General features: G+C 46.3%; 1 protein-coding gene across 2 annotated transcripts in view; it reads left to right on the top strand.

Annotated features, from left to right (window-relative positions):
- Window positions 1-17446, top strand: part of RPGRIP1L (RPGRIP1 like) — a 1574704-nt gene that overhangs the window by 1420999 nt on the left and 136259 nt on the right. The window contains exon 24 of one of the 2 annotated variants that reach the window (XM_069639577.1): window positions 2134-2371. The exons of the other annotated variant lie outside the window; for it this stretch is intronic. Coding sequence (XP_069495678.1) covers window positions 2134-2322 — 189 coding nt within the window. The 3' untranslated portion in view covers window positions 2323-2371. Of the gene's footprint in view, window positions 1-2133; window positions 2372-17446 lie in introns of those variants that run through there. 2 annotated transcript variants of the gene reach the window in all.

Here is a 17446-nt window from a genome sequence, read left to right as displayed (position 1 = left end):
GAAGCATTGGCTAAGAAAGTCTAGGTAAAGCAGCATTCCACACAACCAACTAATAAGCACCTAGATGTCAAATATAGGCAGGCGGAGGGGGATGCCCATGTGCTGTCTGTGCACCCGCAGTCTCATTCCACAGTTATCGCGGTAGCCTCTATGTATTCTAAGCCACAAGCCTCTACATCTGCCCCTATGTCGGATCTCCTAGGAAAGGATGAAAAGCTCCTGGAGGCCTATGGGAAGATGATCTATTCCAATGCTACGCTCCACCTGCGACATGCCAATGCTGACGCCATGCTTGCCGCGGTTAACCAATAACTTTGGCGTGAGAAAGCAGACTTCCTTCCTGAGCTTCCAGCACAGAGTCAGGCAAGATTTAAGGCCTGGCTGGCAGAGGCGAAGATAGTGGCCCAGGATGATATGGAGTCGAGGGTGGGATTTATAGACCCCGCAGGTAGGGCTATTTGTGTTGCCACTGACATGAGGAGGACACCTTGGCTAAAGGCAACTGAGTTTAACCGTGACGTGCATGAACGCATTCTCGACCTGCCATTCGATGGGGGGACTTTTTCATTCATCTGCGGATGAGGCGATTGATTAAAAAAAAAAAAAGAAAAACAGCTCCCAAACAGCAAAGTCCCGGTCAATTAAGTCCACTCCCAAGACCTATAGCCAGAGTCACCCACACTCTGACAAAGGTCGTACCTTCAGTGTCTTCAGGGACTTTCAGGAGCGCATACGCCCTGGTAGGCTGCATACCCCTCCTGGCAGGGACATGGTCACAGACCCTCTCACAGGTTGATGTTGGTAATCCTGTTGAGAGCAGAGTTGCCTAGCATCTCGGAGCTTGACAGCTCAGGTGGATGGGACCACCCACCTATGCAAAGGGATATTTCTCCTCTGTGAAAGGTATAGTTAGCTAAAATGTGGTAGTAGTCCCTCGTGAGTGGGAACTTATCCATAGAACAGGTTATTTGTTTGTGTTAGTTTTCAGTAGAGGGGCTCTCACTCTTCTGCTCATCCCTAGGACAAAGGGGTGATCCTTTGAGTCTTAACAAGTTAGTTGTATAAGGCCATAGGCTTGCCCTTTTTAAAGACAAATAGTTCCAGGATCCCAGCCAAAACAAAGACAACACCCGGATAATGACTCCAACCATGGTGGGAAGCCAAGCCTTATGAAAGAAGTGCGCTAAGGCACGAGTTTATCTGAACACTGTCCTAGGTGGACGTCTGGGAACTTTGCTTTATTTTAGATTTGGGCTGGTCTTCATACCGCTGGTTCTTTTAGACTAAGAACCTCGGCACAAACTTGTTTCTTTTCCTTGCACATTTTGTATTGCGCCATTCCCCCTTGAGTTTTCACCCCATCAAGTAGGACATTCTCCGACCCCCACTCCCTTGAAATCTTTAAGAAAACATGTAAAACATATCTTATGTCGTGTGTTCTGTGGTCCCCACCTGTGACAGGGTAAATACTGAAATGTCCCATGTGTCCTGTGTTACATATGCATGTGCCCTAGATGCTTTATTCCCCTTTGACAGTTTGAAGGTAAGATACAGGCAGCACAGCGGAGATACTGGTAACACTGCTGACTCTTTCTCGCTTGAGTGGGTCTATGGAAACCTTGTAGGGCTTTCTTGATAGGCAGCAATCTCTGGCTTCCACACCTGCAGACAAAACACCACAAAAAAGGGTTCCCCAAGCAGCCCCACACCCAGCATATTGCAACCTCATAACCGTAGAATTCCCCACACGGAACTAGGCAGCCCAAACCTTGGCAACCCTGGAACCTTTAACTACTGCTGTGATTCTCAGACTATTCTGTCCATGTTTGGTTGCATACCCATGCATTTCACCTCGCTTCCCTCGCATACTCATACAGCCCACAAACTGGATACGTCTAAAAGTTTTCCAGAAAAGGAAAATTGCATCGTAAACCAAAACTCAGGAGCAGGCAGGGTTTAGTGCAATATTGAATGGGAGAGTCGTGTCATAGAGCCCCACCCTTCCTTGAGGAGTCATTGAAAGGGTTTTTGCCCAGTACTCACAGGGGCGATAATCAGGAATGGAGTGTATGAAAGAACTAGGCTTGTCCCAATAGAATAAAATTGAGCTCTAGTCTTTTCTGTTGTTGCCAGGAGCAGAGTAAAGCACGAAATTCATCAGAGGCCACGCGGACAACAGCCAGTGGTCTGCATTACTCACACTGCCCAATCCATGGGAATTGGAGGCTGCTCGACATTTACAAAGAAATCACAGGAGAAGTGAGACCCCGAGTAATCCTGCAAATCCCAGAAAAAGCAGGAAAACCACCTTGGAAGACATGACAGTTGTGCTGTATCCGGCAGATGCTTAATAAATCACCTTTCAATCCTCGCCTCTTGAGTTTGATCTCTGCTGCCACCTAAGCAGCATGTGGAGGGTGGCACCAGGTGAACGAAAGGTAGGCCAGGGCATAGCTACAGTTCTTCAACAACAACACTATATTTTGTATCTTCACAGGGGTTAATAGGAACATAGATGTGGGATTGCAGTCTTGGTGTCAGACTAGGTGGAGAACTGAGTGTGCTCAGAAACCGTTTAGTCCTTGATAAATATGTGTGCATTGCCCTTCCAGGCATCACCTGGCAAACTGTTTCTGATTCGCCTTTGATAACTAATCAATGGGGTCCTTTCTTGCAGGGTAAGCCCTGCCAAAGCATTATGTACATGTTCTCCTTCTGCTATCAGGCTGTATGTTCAAGGGTTGGCTCTATCTCTATGGACCGCACACAAAAGTCGCAACTGTGATTTCAGCACAAAAGGGCGCAATTCCACAGGTGCAACCATTGTGTGCTGCCATTTCCCAGTCAATGTTGGGGGTTGTGGGGCACCCAAACCCTAAGCTGCTACGCGGTACCCTGCGTCCCTGCCCACACCCTCTCCCACTTACCTGATGTGGGTTCTGGCCTCCGGCTGCCTGCTTCTCTCAACCTTGGGTGCTCTGTGTGCCACTGTGGAAGAAGCCTGGAGCACAGCACGCTTTTGTGAGCAACCTTTTGTGACCCAGGCTTCTGGCGTGGCGGGACACAGAGTGTGTATGCAAGGGTTTTAACAAAAGTGATAATACTTAATTAGCTAAACGGCAGGATGATGGTGGTTTGTTTTCCTATGCAGCTACACAGAGCCAGTAGCATGTGTGTTTCCACTCCATCGTTGATAGTAACTTCTGAGGTACTGGTGAACCCAAATGCTCTATGCCCCTATGGTAGTTGCAGTACTGCCTTATGTCATGGGACATTTCTTTTGCTCTAGACATGAGTAATAAACCTGTGATTATACCAATATTATCCTATGGGACATTTTTCAAAGGGACAAAACATAGAAGACTGTTCATTTTCCCACCAACCTTTGACAAAGGTTCTGCTTGGTCAAAGACATACAGGGAACAACATAAAGTATCCAATTGTAACATTTAACAGCAGGTGATCCGACTGTAATTTTACCATAGCTGATGCCTAACCATTAGGGTTGGCTCCAACCTATGAAACGGGAGCCAATTCCCTAGACATCATGAGTTCTCCTTTGATGGTTTGAGAATGGTATTCTGTATACATAGTGCCTGAGAATAGAATGGTGTTAGGTTTACTGAGTGCCTTGTGACTTCATCAAACTTTGCAGGAGCAATAGTTCCTTATTTTACTTTGTGACTCTAGCAAGCATTTCGAAAGAAAAGTAATAACACCCATATTACTTAATACTTCAATTATCATAATCATTAATTCCACATCATCAAGCAAATAGTTAACCACATATTCTGAGTTTGTTCTTAAATTTATAGATACCAGACAGGAATGAGAATATTGACAGTACCCCAAAACATATTTATAATTGTATTATTTACAATGCTGAATGGCAGCTTTGCACACTATATTTAATGAAGTGGGTTTTCACATAAGCACTTGCAGTAGTTAAAATCAAAGTATTTTCCTGACTCATTAAGCTCACACAATTTGTTTATCGGCATGCACAGGCAAAGAGTTCTTAAATTAATCTTCATATCTCTGGGCCCTCTGGTTGGGAGAGAAAACATATCACAGAAAAGGTCCCTTTCATTTGAGGTCTGGTTAAACCTTTCATGAATAATCTGGAAATGCAAGTGCGATCAAGCATCACCTTGAAGAACCACTCTTAGCCTGACTGTCAGTCCAAGTCTGTTTATTCAGTATCGATACAGGCAGATAAACTGTTTTGTTGGGGAGCTCAGGGTTAACTGGGGTTTTGGGAAATTTGGCACTAGGGCTGTTCCTCTCTCTACTTCCCTCGGTTTTCCCCTTCTCTAGCCCAGGCATCCGTAACTGGGGTTAGTCCTACTGCAAGGTGACACTTACTGTCTCTTGACTAGTGCTGCAATGGTTTCTTTAAGATGTTGGCTAAATGACTCCATAGAGGCCTTCTAGCTGTCCCTTTTTTAGCCCTATGTCATGTTCTATGGTAGTTCGGTATGGTGCCTTCTTCCACACGGTTAGAGACACTCATCATGCACGCCCAGGCTCACCTTGCCCTCTTCTACACTGGTGTCTCACAGTGGTCACCTCCCCACCACGCTACTGTCCCTCAGATATTTCCATCTGCCTTCTTGCCTCCACCCTTTGATGTTACCTTATTTCTTCCTCTTACCTTCTTTCTTCTCTACTCCTCCACATACTACTACTACCACCATTCTACTACTCTACTTACTGCTGCTCTCCCGCACTACGACTCCACCTCGTCACTACTACTACCTCTCCGCACCTACCACTACTCTACAGCAACAGACTAGCAACTCTTCTCTCTACTACTCCTCCACTGTTACCACTACTATTCCCACTGCTGATGCCAACCACTACTTCTCTACCACGACTTCTCTCCCTATTGCTGCACTGTTACACACTACCTTCTATTATGTCTTACTTCCAGTACCACTGTCACTACCGCTGCCTCCACTTAAAGCCACTACTACCACTTTATCACTAGTTTGTTCGCTCCTCCCACTCACATACAACCCCTTCACAGATCCCTCTCTCCTTCTCTGGTCTCGTGGACGCCCTCCCTTCACCTCCTGTCCTCAACCAACTAACCCACACTAAACTCCCAGACTACCTTTTTAATAGCCCTGCCAATCCCAGGATCGTCCATCTCTCCCTAGCCAATTAACTTCCCTGAACTGAGGGGTGTGGCAGGGGAGCGCTTTGGGAAGGTTTTAAAAGGGCTTGTAAGCCCTGCTCCCGTTCCCACGTGGCCCAGCCAGGTTTCTGGCATGTGCCACACAATGGCCCCGAAAGGAACTCTTGTTCCCAAATTGTATAGCATTCATGGAGGCCCTCCTTCAATAGAAGGAAATCCCTGGTGGTGTAGTGGATGGTTTTCCTTCTGAGCAGGCTCCAGCCGGTGCTGCCAGCAGGAGCTGTGCTTTTCGAGTTGCTGTGCCATCCCGCAGCATCTCTGTAGCTCTCTCCTTTCTGCCGGCACCATCCCTTCTGTCTTTCCGCTGACAAGCCCCACACGCCGCCTCCCTGTACAGCGTCCTGCCAGCTGCTGGTAGGCCTTGCCGGCTTGCATGGCCAGGCCTCTCCAGTCTTCTGTTGCAGTGCCTCCCCCATTGCCAAGAGAGAGAAAATGCAAGCTAGCTTTGCCCTTATGATGATACTTCCAAAACTGTATATCTCCAATGTTCCCAAAAAATCTTCTGAGATCTTCGAGATCTGCACAGAGCTCAACAGCTCTGGACAAAATCACTCCACCTCCCCCACTCCCTGCTCCCACTCCCCCACTGCTCACGCCTCTGACTTGGCACCTATCTTTCAAGAAAATAAAAACCACCTCATGGTCAAACATCAACAGCGTTCACCCATTGCTTGCATCCCTAACCTCGCCACTGCCTGCACTTTACAGCTCTTCACTCCTATCACTACAATGGAGATCCTCCTAATCGCTAAAAACCTCAGGGTTCAGCAATTCAACGGCATCCTTGCTTAGCATCTCTAATGAAAGAAGTCATACTTGACTTAGCCGAACCATTCACCAACTTCTGAAACACCTCTATCGCTAGCGGGCTGGCCCGAACCCTGCTTATATCACCCACTATAACTCCTCTTCTCAAAAACCTTGCATCTGATCCTACTGCTCCCGACAGTTATTGGCCCATGTTTAACATTTGCTTCATTGAGAAATTCTTGGAGAAAATCACATCTTGCCATCTGATTGCTCATTGTGAAAACTCCAGGCTCCTCGAGGACACTTGATCTGGTTTCACCCTTTAAGAAGCATGGAAGCCAGCAGTTTCATCATGAGAGAAAAGATTCTGTAAGCTTTTGACAAGTACACCTATGCCACACTTATTCTGCTTCACTTCTCTGCGACCTTCGCCACCATCAGTCACAACATCCTCATCAACAGACTTCACAAAGCTATCGGATTACAAGGGCAGCTCTCAAGTGGATCAGCAATTTCCTGCACTATGGCCCCTACACTGTGACACTATGCAACTTCACATCAGCCTCTTTCCCACTACCTTGCAGCATCCCACACGGTTCCTTAATCTCCCCATAATTGTTTAACTTTTATTTGAGTCCTTTGGCTAAGCTGATACTCAATCACACTCCACTTGCATATCTATGCGGATGATTAGCAGATTTTACCTAACACTCATCACCTGCAGGATCCTTTGACAACTATTTTATCCCTTACTTCCTCCCAAAAATTCAAGACTTAACCATTGGCAAACAACTATGCACCAATCCATTAAAAATGGAAATCGTCGTTTGTCTCCCCCAGCTGCCCTTCTTACCCTTGACATGTCCCAACTCTTGTGTACACCATCCACAATGCCAAAAAGCTAGAAATAGGCTTTGCAAACAATTTGTCCATCTCCCCTGAAATCAATTTGACAGCACAAAAAACATCAGTGTCCAGCTTTATATGATGACGAATATATATTACTCTAACCACGCTCCTGAAAATCACTCTTCCCCAAACCCTGGTAATCTCAAATTAGACTGTTGCACACTGTTGCAATACTGTAGTCACAGGAAGGCTGTGACCCCTCATCTTTTTGCAGATGCCCCCCTGTCCACACAGGTTAAAGAACCACAGCCTTACTCAAGAGCTCCTCTCAACTAACAGCCAACCCTTTATTCATTCACACACGCCTGTTGGGTCAAAACACACGTCGGCTTCAAGTGTGCTAATAAATCACTTCTCCACTCTTGGGGGTGGTGGTGAGGAACAAGTGACAAGATTTCATTTATCACGTTAATATTTTAAACCAAATGGAGTTACTACATTATCAGTGATCCAGCGCCTAGGTGACCTTGGCTCTTAACCAAACTCACAGTAAAATCGCTGAGACTTATGAGCACAGTCTCCTAAGAACCTCTCACCAGCTGCAGGATCAATTTACTGACAAACATGATCAGCGCAGTGATCTTTTTATTCTAGTGTTCTTTCACTCCGTTCGTACTGTCTGGGTGGGGGGGGGGGGGTCAATGAACAAATTCATCCAACAGCTACAACTCTTTTAGAACAAGACTGCCAGACTATTTTTGTCACCCAAACCATGGGATCACATCTCGTCCTTCATGAGCATGCTGAAATAGCTTCCTGTGAATCACAGAAGCACCTTCAAAGTCCTTGGCATTATCCACAAGAGCCTGGCTATCAAAGGCCACAATACCCGACCTCCAGCATCAGGCACCTCAGCCTTATCAGCAATAGAAATAGTGGCCACTACTTTCTTGGGCTTTGCTCTAAAACACTGGAACAACATTCAAGCTGAAACTAGGATGGAGATTCCCTCCAACAGGTTTGGAGTAACGTTCTAAATACTTTGCCTATGACTGGTGTTACTCAGGATGATGCTGAAACTTGTCATCCATGTAGTTTAACTATAAATACAGGTACATATTGGCTATTGTCTTCAATAATTTACCTGTATATACCTGTACATTAGGATGTCTGCAATTGTGCTATTGGTTTGTTCTTTATATATTGTATAATGTATCTTTGCTTCCCATCCAGGAACATGTGCCATCATTGTGATCCAATGTTATGTTTTGTACCCTTTCCCCATGCTTTGGAGAATTTTCTCTGCAAACTAGTACTTTATAATACATTAAAATACATAAATAGGGGTGGCCTTTGGAGTTCTTAGTTGCCTTTAGGTAAGGTAATTGTGAAGTAATGTCCTGAGTCACTCAACTGTGGGCTGGTATCTCTAACAACACGGTTTACAGGGACTGCTCCCGAATCATTGTGGGGGATACTGGTATAAAGGTAGACATCTGGTGCAGGCATCATTGGGTACAAAGTAAGTAACAGGGGAGCAATTAAAGTGGTGATGCCCAAAGACAAGTCACAGAGGAGAGAGTCTTGGTGGGGTCTGCAGAAGTATCTGCACATCGGCAATGCCACAATATAATATGCAGGAGCAGATCACACAAAGTAGAGTGGAACATCAAGGAACCAAGTGATGGTAGGCATTCATTCCTTTCGGATACCTAGAATCAGGATCCCAGTAAGACAGGCATTACATTGGGACACCTAGGAGTGAATCGCAACATGGCAGAAGTTACTTGGGACACAGAGGCAGTAGGGGCAAATAGTGGAAGGTGAGAAGTGCAGTGTGCAACCTCTTGTACTGAATTACAGTGGGACTAGAGAGAAACAAAAGGGATGATGTATGAGAGTACGTAGCATTGTTGCCAAGACATAATTAGGATTACTTGCACTAGGGCATAATCACAGTATGGACACCACAATCCTATTGTACAGTGGGCAGAGGGCATTGGGGCAAGTAGCTTCACATGTGTGTGAGTGGGATCACAATATAACTTCCTTCCAATGGTTCTGATAGTAGTTCGCTCCCCCCGCACCTCTCTTGAGATTGCTTGGTGGCTGGATGCTATGTCCATTCAGTGGAGTGTGAAGGCATCATGAAGCAGACACAGACAACAGAGTCAGGTTTTATCTTCAAAGTTTTATTTAACTCAAAATGCAGGGTGGAGTAAAGGCTAAATTGCCCTATACTAAGGTGGGATTTCCCTACCTAAATAAAACTAAGGATAGTCTGTTAGGAGGTCCAAAGCAAATGTCTGTATGGGTCCAAAACCTATACTTGCCCTCATGTCTAACTTAACTGCATACAGGGATGTCAGCATCAGAAATAAATAGTTTTCAAAGTAAAGTTCAGAGCTTCTTCCAGCTCTTGGCTTGCAATCAACTTCCCCTTCCACAAGTCAAAAATAGTTCACAACGCACATGGGTTCCCTTCCCTAAGAGTTCAAATCTTCCAGCTTTTCAAAACACAATTCCTTGGGACACTTCCCAGCTTTTATGATTTTGTTCTTTTCCACTAGTTCACCTAAACAGTTCTGTTTCTTGACTTAAAAAAACACGAAAGTCTTTTGTAGCATGAACACAAGCTTCTTTATGGGTGCTTTCAGTGGCTTGTCCATACAGGGGTGCACTCAGTCTAGGCGCAGTTGTCGGAGCACACAGTCCACCCATTATATATCACGCAACAGGTCTCCCTTCCATGCTGGTTTTTCATCAACACTATGCCACTCTTTTAACTTGCCCATGCTCCTTGATTTATCCACCTGTGTGTCACTCTCCTGACACTGTCCAGTGGCTTGGTTGCTCACAACGCACTTGTTACACTTTCTCTTGCCTCTTGCCAATGGGTTTTTCTCTTAACATACCGTTCTTGGCCTTCTCTTGGCTTTTGTCAATGCTTGCCTCTTTTATTAGACTGTTCTTTGCATCTAGTATATTCACAATCTTTCTTTCACCCTGCTCAATATTCACAAGTGCCCAGTTCAATATTCAAAAATGCTTATAAAGGCTTTAATCTCATTCGGTATTCGAAAATACTTTGCTTTCATTTTGTTCGATATCCAAAATTGCTTTGCTTTCATTTCATTTAGTATTCAAAAGTATTTTGCTTTCATTTCATTCAGCATTCATAATAATACTTGGTTCTATTAAATCAGTGTTCTTTATCTACTTCATATATATTCGCCAGCCAGCCCGTTGTTCCCCCTTCTGGTTAGACTCACCGGTCGGAGCTTACGGCTTGCAGCGAGGTACTCTGCCGTCACGGGTTCTCCTCTATCCTGTGCAGAGCCTCGTGTCTTCTCCCAGCAGCTCTCCATGGCTCCAGTCTCGGGATGGCCTTTCCCTGGGCACCCGAGAGGAGGATCCAGAGGGATAAAGAAGTGAGGATGTCCTCCGGTTCCTCACAGGAGCAAGCCCCAAAATGCAACCATGAAAGCAGTATTCAGTGACCTACTAACGTATGACGTGGGGCAAGTTGAGAGTTCTGCAAATAGCATGTACAGGTTGCTAAATCCAAGCAATGAATTGCATTTTAGACTATTGCAACCTCCTTGAATTTGATCTGAAGCATTGCTGAGAACACAATTTGTGGAGGATGGAGGTATATTTTTAAAGTGGACAAAAGACTGGATCACTCCTCAAACTGTATTTGCTATCTGCATTGCCTTTGCCAGTTCAAAATCCAGCCCTGAGGTAGGGCATTTTGCAGGGATTTCATTTATGTTGGATTATCCTGCTCCCCTTGTTTAGCGGCCGGTCAAAATATTGAAGATCAGCATGGCCACTGGCATGCAGATAAGATTTAGAAATGGAAGTTTAATTAACTTCCTACTTTTGAGTTTGGGAGTAAATTGTTTTAGGGAGTAAAAAAAGTAAATCCATCTTTTTTTTAGGCAAGTAAAAACCTACTGATATATTTAGTGATCCATACTCCTATGCACCTAGTAATTCATGCAAGTTGAACACTGCGTGTGTACCTTCTAAAAGTTGCTCTTTAAATCGGGCAGCAATAACATTAGAACTCTTTTCTGTGGCACTTCTCAGCTTGTAGCACTGCTCAGAAAATATCTGTGAAGCTGTCTGGGAGAATGCATGGGCAGGCTCCTATGCGTCGGTTTGCTATATTTTGTTTTGAGTATTTGTTCTGCTGTCACATAGTCTTATAATCAACAATGGCTTAACCCATGCAGCAGGATCCTACTCAAAGTGGGCCAACATACAGTGGGGACGTGCCTGTGTGAGATGGGGTGTTCTTTGCACCACGCACACCATAAAAGAGACTATGGCGATATAGATGTACCTAAGGAAATGAACAGTGATCTTCAAATGCGTTATCCCCGGGGGCAGAGAGCCCATGTTCTGCAATAAAATACACCTACATCATGTGTGAGGATCCAAGATTACTGATAATACATTGCAGATAATGGGCACCAAGAGCTGCAGCTTTTGAATAACATTTTTAAGTGCTGATAAAGGTATTTTTATAAAAAGGCCAACAAGGACACATTAGTATGGTATGATATTTATTGAGCGTGGACCTAACTTCGAGAAGCAACGGAGCGCTTTACAGGGGTATACAACAGTACAGATGCATAACAGAATGCTTTTCAGAGGTAACTACAGAACAGATATACAGTGTGGGGTGGGATACAGAGGTGTTACAGAGAAGGGGTACAGCTGTATGGGGTGGCAGGGAGCCACCTGCAAGTTTGGGGTTTCCCGGCTCCCGTAACCTTTGTGGCTTTCCCAGACTCGAATGTTAAAGTCTCTTGGTTTCTTAGGACTCTCTGAAGCCCTCTGACCCTCGAATAGTCTTGCTTCAACTTGACTTATGTAGGGCGTCTGCCTTCTAGGGTTTATCAGGCTCACGCAACCTTTGTGCCTTTCTCAGCCTCAAATGTCTCTGTTCACCCCTCTCAACGGATGACCTTTTTGGGAGCGTTCACTTCCCTTCTGCTGCTCGGCTCGGCAGCTACTATACTTGTCATGCGGAGTGCAGGCTTCTGGGCTCTCTGCTGCAGTCTGGTATTGGCGTAGGTTAACGGGCGACAGGTCCACCGCGGCTTCCATGTGGTCGTGCCACCAGGTGAGCCGATTGCTTTACCGTCCCTGTCTCCTTGAACCAGGCCTCTTTGGCATTCAGGACGCCAGCCTTCCGGCGTCTTGTGAGCATCTCGTTCACTCTCCATGCTACTGCTGGCTCTGCGGTGTAGCTCCCCCCTCCAGGATGTCTCTCCATCAGAGGCTTGGCTCTCCGAAGGATCCTTCTTCTCTGATTCAAAGTTCCTCATGGTTTATGTACATCATCTGACACAAAAGGGGTGTGTCTTTCTTCTTTGACTGGAGCTCAGGCGAGATCCAGCATTACCTGAAGCCAAATAGATTGAAGTAATGTCACTCTTCGGTGATTCCAAAACAGGGTTAACAGTTTTTCCGATTTCCATGTAGGCAGAAAATGGACCAGGAGTTCTGTACAGGAATGGGAGTCCTTGTCCCCAAGAGGGAGTCACTCCTATAGAGGTCCCACTTGCATAGACCTCAAGGCAGGGTCTTGCTGAGCGGGCTCTCCTCCCTAGCCTCAAAGGAGGGTGGACAAGGGTCGAATAGTCCAGATTTGTCAAATTACCTTCAAGGGAAAATCAAGATACTCTTTTGACATAGTTTCCCAGAATCTGGACACTTTGAAATCAACAAAACATAGGAAAAGAAACAGCAATACACCTGGTGGAAAGCAATGAAAAAGGACACAGCATATTATTTCTGAGGATGTGGAGACTGCTCCAGCAAAAACTGTCAGAAGAAAACCACTTTATCCCTGTCCATCCCTGAAAGACATTGGCAAGTTTGCTCCATGGATTTAATCACAGATCTTCCCAGTGAAGATGGACACATGTTTATTCTAACGGTTGTTGATTCATTCATCACAATGGCTCATTTTATTGCATTAAACAAGGTCTTCTGCAGCCATATTAGCTTAATGTTTCCTCCAAGATATCATGAAACACAATGGGATTCCCAACACCATGATCATGGATCGAGGGACACAATTTGTGTCAGCTTTCTGGAAAGAAGTGAGCAAGGAATTGGGAATTCAATGGTACTTTATATCAGCAAATAATCCTCCAAGCGATGGTCAAAGTGAAAGAGCAAATCATAGAATTGGTCAGTATCCCAATGTTGCTCCACTGAACAAGAAAAAGGATGGACCCATTTACTGCTTCTCGCTGAATGTGCTTGTTTGCCACGATGTACGGTTTCAAGAACTTTACCTATCTTTCAGAGGACGAGCCTTTGTGAAACACACGCAGCCCTAGCAGTTTATGCTTGACCTACTTGTAACAGGGAAAGTGTTCACTACGAGTCAATACTATCAGTGACTTCTTGATTTAGAACTGCTCTACCCACTTAAGCAGTTCTTGTGCCTTTTGCCTTTTTGTCATGTCAGGGCCTTGAACTGATTTCTAAATTAGGGCTCCTGTAGGGTGACCTATTCTGCCCAGGAAGGCTACTTATGAACACGGATACAATTGAACAGGTCAAAAGAAGGAACACCTTCACACCCTCCTGTGCACCCTGTTGTCTAAAATAAATAAACACAGACACTTAAGTAATGGTTTTTTACTCAAAAGATTGTTTGGACTGTATTATAGATCGTGAATGGGATTGATTGATGTGTAAACATTTCTTTTCAGCAAACATTACTTTATATACCACACATATAGACCATGAGAGCAGACACCAGTGATGCCGGTGAATGCTTGTGTGACAGAACCGAGGACAATCCAGTACTAGTCACAACATAGTGAACAGCATAATAACAAGTACAAAACAAAACAAAAGTTGATTGGAGTTGATTGACTATGAAACTACAACCACGGATACAAGGGACATAACGCTTCTGCGTCATCGCGTACACACGTGATGACGTTGTGTATTTAGAAATGCTCGCGGGTCGCAGCGTCCTGTTGCCAAGGGGAACCTGAGTTACCCTGGACACCTCGACGCTGCAGACCCTCAAAGCAATTCTACAACAAAGCATAACTCTAGTAAGTGTGACATCGCGACGCATTTAACTTTTTTTCACATAACTTCAGACATAGTTTTTAAAACTAAATCATGGTTCCTTTTTTGCAAAGGACTGGCAATCTTGCACAGAGGACAACACGCCTCCATTATCGAATCCAGAGCATGTTATGTCAGCGCCCAGCATAGGTAAGTGCACATACACATATCGTATGTAGCATTAAGAGAGTATATAAGCAAACGGCTACCTTCTTTTACATAAAAATGACCTCAATAAGGACTTGAAGCATGGCCATTTGATTTCTTTTCAGGGAATTACCTTTACACAGGTACAGACATACTCATTGCATTTAGCGGCATACCGGCTAATTACAACCTAATTGATTAATAATGTTTGTATTACAGTAGTGTTATCTTCAGTATTGGCGTCCCCAGTTCTGGTGAATTTATTAATCAGAAAGTTCTTTTTTCTCAGTCTGTCCTGTTGAGTGTTATCAGGTTATGGGAGGCGCCTTAAGGTTTTGGTAAAGATTATCACTCTTGGATTTACTAAAGTGGTGCCTACCCTGCTCTCTTGCATGTAATGACTCATACTGCATGTAATGACTCATACCAGTCTTCCATTACAAATACTCAGTTTCATCTGTTGAATGGACTACTTCTGTGCTTGATCACCGTTTCTACAACGCCAAGAAGTAAGGTACATGCGGCAAAAGAACTTGCCTGCATGAAAAACAATCCTCCTTGCAGCCGAAAGACAACTCCAAAGGGCACAAGATCACGCATTCTGTTTTGTGAATATGAAAAGACGACTTAACTGCCTTATACCAAGTCAAGGACTCTTTGGTTATCCACGGGCCATATAATAATCTCTTCATGCAGTAAAAAACTGAAACCCTCTTATATAATTCCTTTTATGATTTCATGTATCATCAATCCTGTGGCCATGGACCTGAAACTAGTGGCACATTAACAGATCCTGCCCATGTTCCATGTATTCCTGTAGAAACCCGTTCAAAGGTCTGTTACTTATCCAAGGCCCTTGGCCCTAGATCTCCGAGCAGTGGGACCCTAGGAAGAGTATGAGGTCCAAAGCATTGTTTATTTGTGATACCAGAGACATATTTTGCAATATTGGGTTCATTGGAAAGTTTATGGAGCAAACAAAACATCCTGAGTTCCCATTAAACATATCCTGGCACCTAAACTCATTTTGCTAAGTTTCACAATACATTTCCATTGAAACCTGGACCTGTGGCCAAGGTCGTCCTTCCTCGGTGGCAGGCATTTAGAGGGGTTTTGCTGTTAGGCTACCCCTACCTGGGCCATGTAGAACTACCCCGAGTTCGGGACCCTTTCTGCATACTTACTGGGTACCTTGGAAGATGGGCACCCTTCCTCCTCGCGGGTATGGAAGGAGAACGCTGAATCCCTGTCTTTAATGGAGACAGGACGATAACTAGCTCTTTTTCTCGATCCAATGACGACACACAGCGCATGACCACACCGTGAGGTTCTTTCGTCTAATCCATCGCAGCGCATACTGCATTGCCGCACTGGGACTTCTCTTCTTTACTCCCTGTAATAAAAGGAGAGGGAAGTCCTGCAAAAGTCATACTCTTACGTTCCCGTCCCCTTTCCTCCATAATGCATGGGCGTCCCTCACCAGGGACGGGAAGCTGAACCTTTTTCACCAGAAAAACTTTAAATGTATGCGTCACTCCCCAGTCCCCTTTTCCGCATCGACGGGACCACCAGCGCTCCTGGGTTTGGCTTCGGCCATATAATACCACACGCTTTTCCCCGGATACTTTCTTTGGCCTTTTTTGTCTTCTTTGATCATTCAGGTACTCGGTCCTCTGGTGCCATGTTCCTTCCTGGCGCCATGTTCCTTCCTGGCGCATGTCGACTTCAGCAGGTGTCCAGCCTGCGAGGGGCTCTTCCCTACATCCGATCCCCATGCTCTTTACCTCTGTTGCCTTGGCCTCGACCACGGCTGGGAGGGTTCTGCTGCATTTGACGCATTTAAACCACATGCTCTGAAGAATGGGCTAGCTAGGTGGAGGGAGCTCTTCAAGAAGTCTCCTCCAGAGGACTTCCAGCACACCCCGCAAGGGCGACTCCTTCCCAAGGAAACGCCCGAGTGGGAGGAACCTCTCAGGTTCTCACACCAGCACGGGTAACGTGGCTAGCTCAGCTACCGGCCGCCAGGCCGAGGGGTCTGTAGATCCTTCCGGAGACAGTGCTGAGGGACCGCAAGGCTCCTTTACCGGGTGTACACCCGAGGAGCTACGCCCTTGTACCTGTGACTTGTCCGAGGGGGTGCCTGCACGCAGCACTGACGGCTGACAAGCCTACCAGGTCTCGGCCTGAGGTGCAGGGTAGGTCCCATGCTTCACCAGCAAGAGTCCTGGAGGAGGCTGGGCCCAAAGGCTGGGCCCAGTGAGCCAAGTACCACAACTTCGGCATGCAGCTCGACAAGATGGCTGCTGCACCAGACAAGATGGCCGCTCGTCCGATACCGCCCTGAGGAACGGGAGCAGGTGGGAGAATGAGTTACAAGGTGGGACTGCTGTCGATCAGGTCCGTGGTCTACAGCTTATCCATCAGTATCGCAGGGCAGGTTTACCCCGCAACCAGCTAGACAGAGTACGCACCGGCCCCAGCAGTCGGCCGCTACCACATCAACATCACCTGCCACCCCACCGGCCTGTGAGGACAGGTTCTTTGAAAAGTTCCTCACTCTCATGTAATCTCCTCAGATGGGGGCCACCCTTAGTGATTTGATCAGAGAAATGCTCCCCCCGGCCCCTCCATCTGCGCCTGTAGTTATTCCTCCTATGACTCCAGCGCTGTACGCCCTGGTGCAGCCCCTTCGATTCCGGCTCCCCTGCCTCCCACAGTTCAGGCGGTTCCGTACCAGCCTCTGCTGCAGCCTCCGGCCTCCACACCTCAGCCCTCAGCGCGCAGCACTCTTCCACCCGCTCCGGACCAGCCGGACGCTCTGGTGGACACAGACGACGAAGAAAACCCTGACACGCCATCTTCAGCCAAGGCCTTCCACGAATGACTTGCCGGTCTGGCAGAGTACTTGGGCCTTCCTCAACCCAAAGTCAAACAACTGGAGGCGAGGGTACTTTCCAATGTCCTCACTCTATGCCCCGCGGCTCGAACAAGGATCCGATGCAGAAGGACGTTTTCGCCTTGGCCAAGAAGGGTTGGCTCAAGCCCCACTCGGCCCAGCCTGTAAATCGGCACCCCAATGCCAAGTATAGGCACATGGAGGGGGATCCACTCTTGCTGTCGGCACACCCTCAACCGCACTCTTCAGTGATTGCTGCAGCGTCACTCTACTCAAAGCCTCAGTCGTCCTTGGCCACCTCGTCCTCGGCGCTGCTACGCGAGGTTGAGAAGATCTTGGAGGCGTACGGGAAGAAGCTTTATTCAAACGCTTCGCTGCATCTTCGTCAAGCCAACTCGGATGCCATGTTAGCATCCATTAACCAGAGGCTTTGGTGAGAAATGGCCGACTTCCTTCCAGAACTTCCGGTGCAGAGCCAGTCACGCTTCAAG

The sequence above is a fragment of the Ambystoma mexicanum genome, chromosome 1q, assembly GCF_040938575.1.
Source record: "Ambystoma mexicanum isolate Mex_15411 chromosome 1q, UKY_AmexF1_1, whole genome shotgun sequence".
Lineage (NCBI taxonomy): Eukaryota > Metazoa > Chordata > Amphibia > Caudata > Ambystomatidae > Ambystoma > Ambystoma mexicanum.
This window is presented reverse-complemented; position numbering and strand designations above follow the sequence as displayed.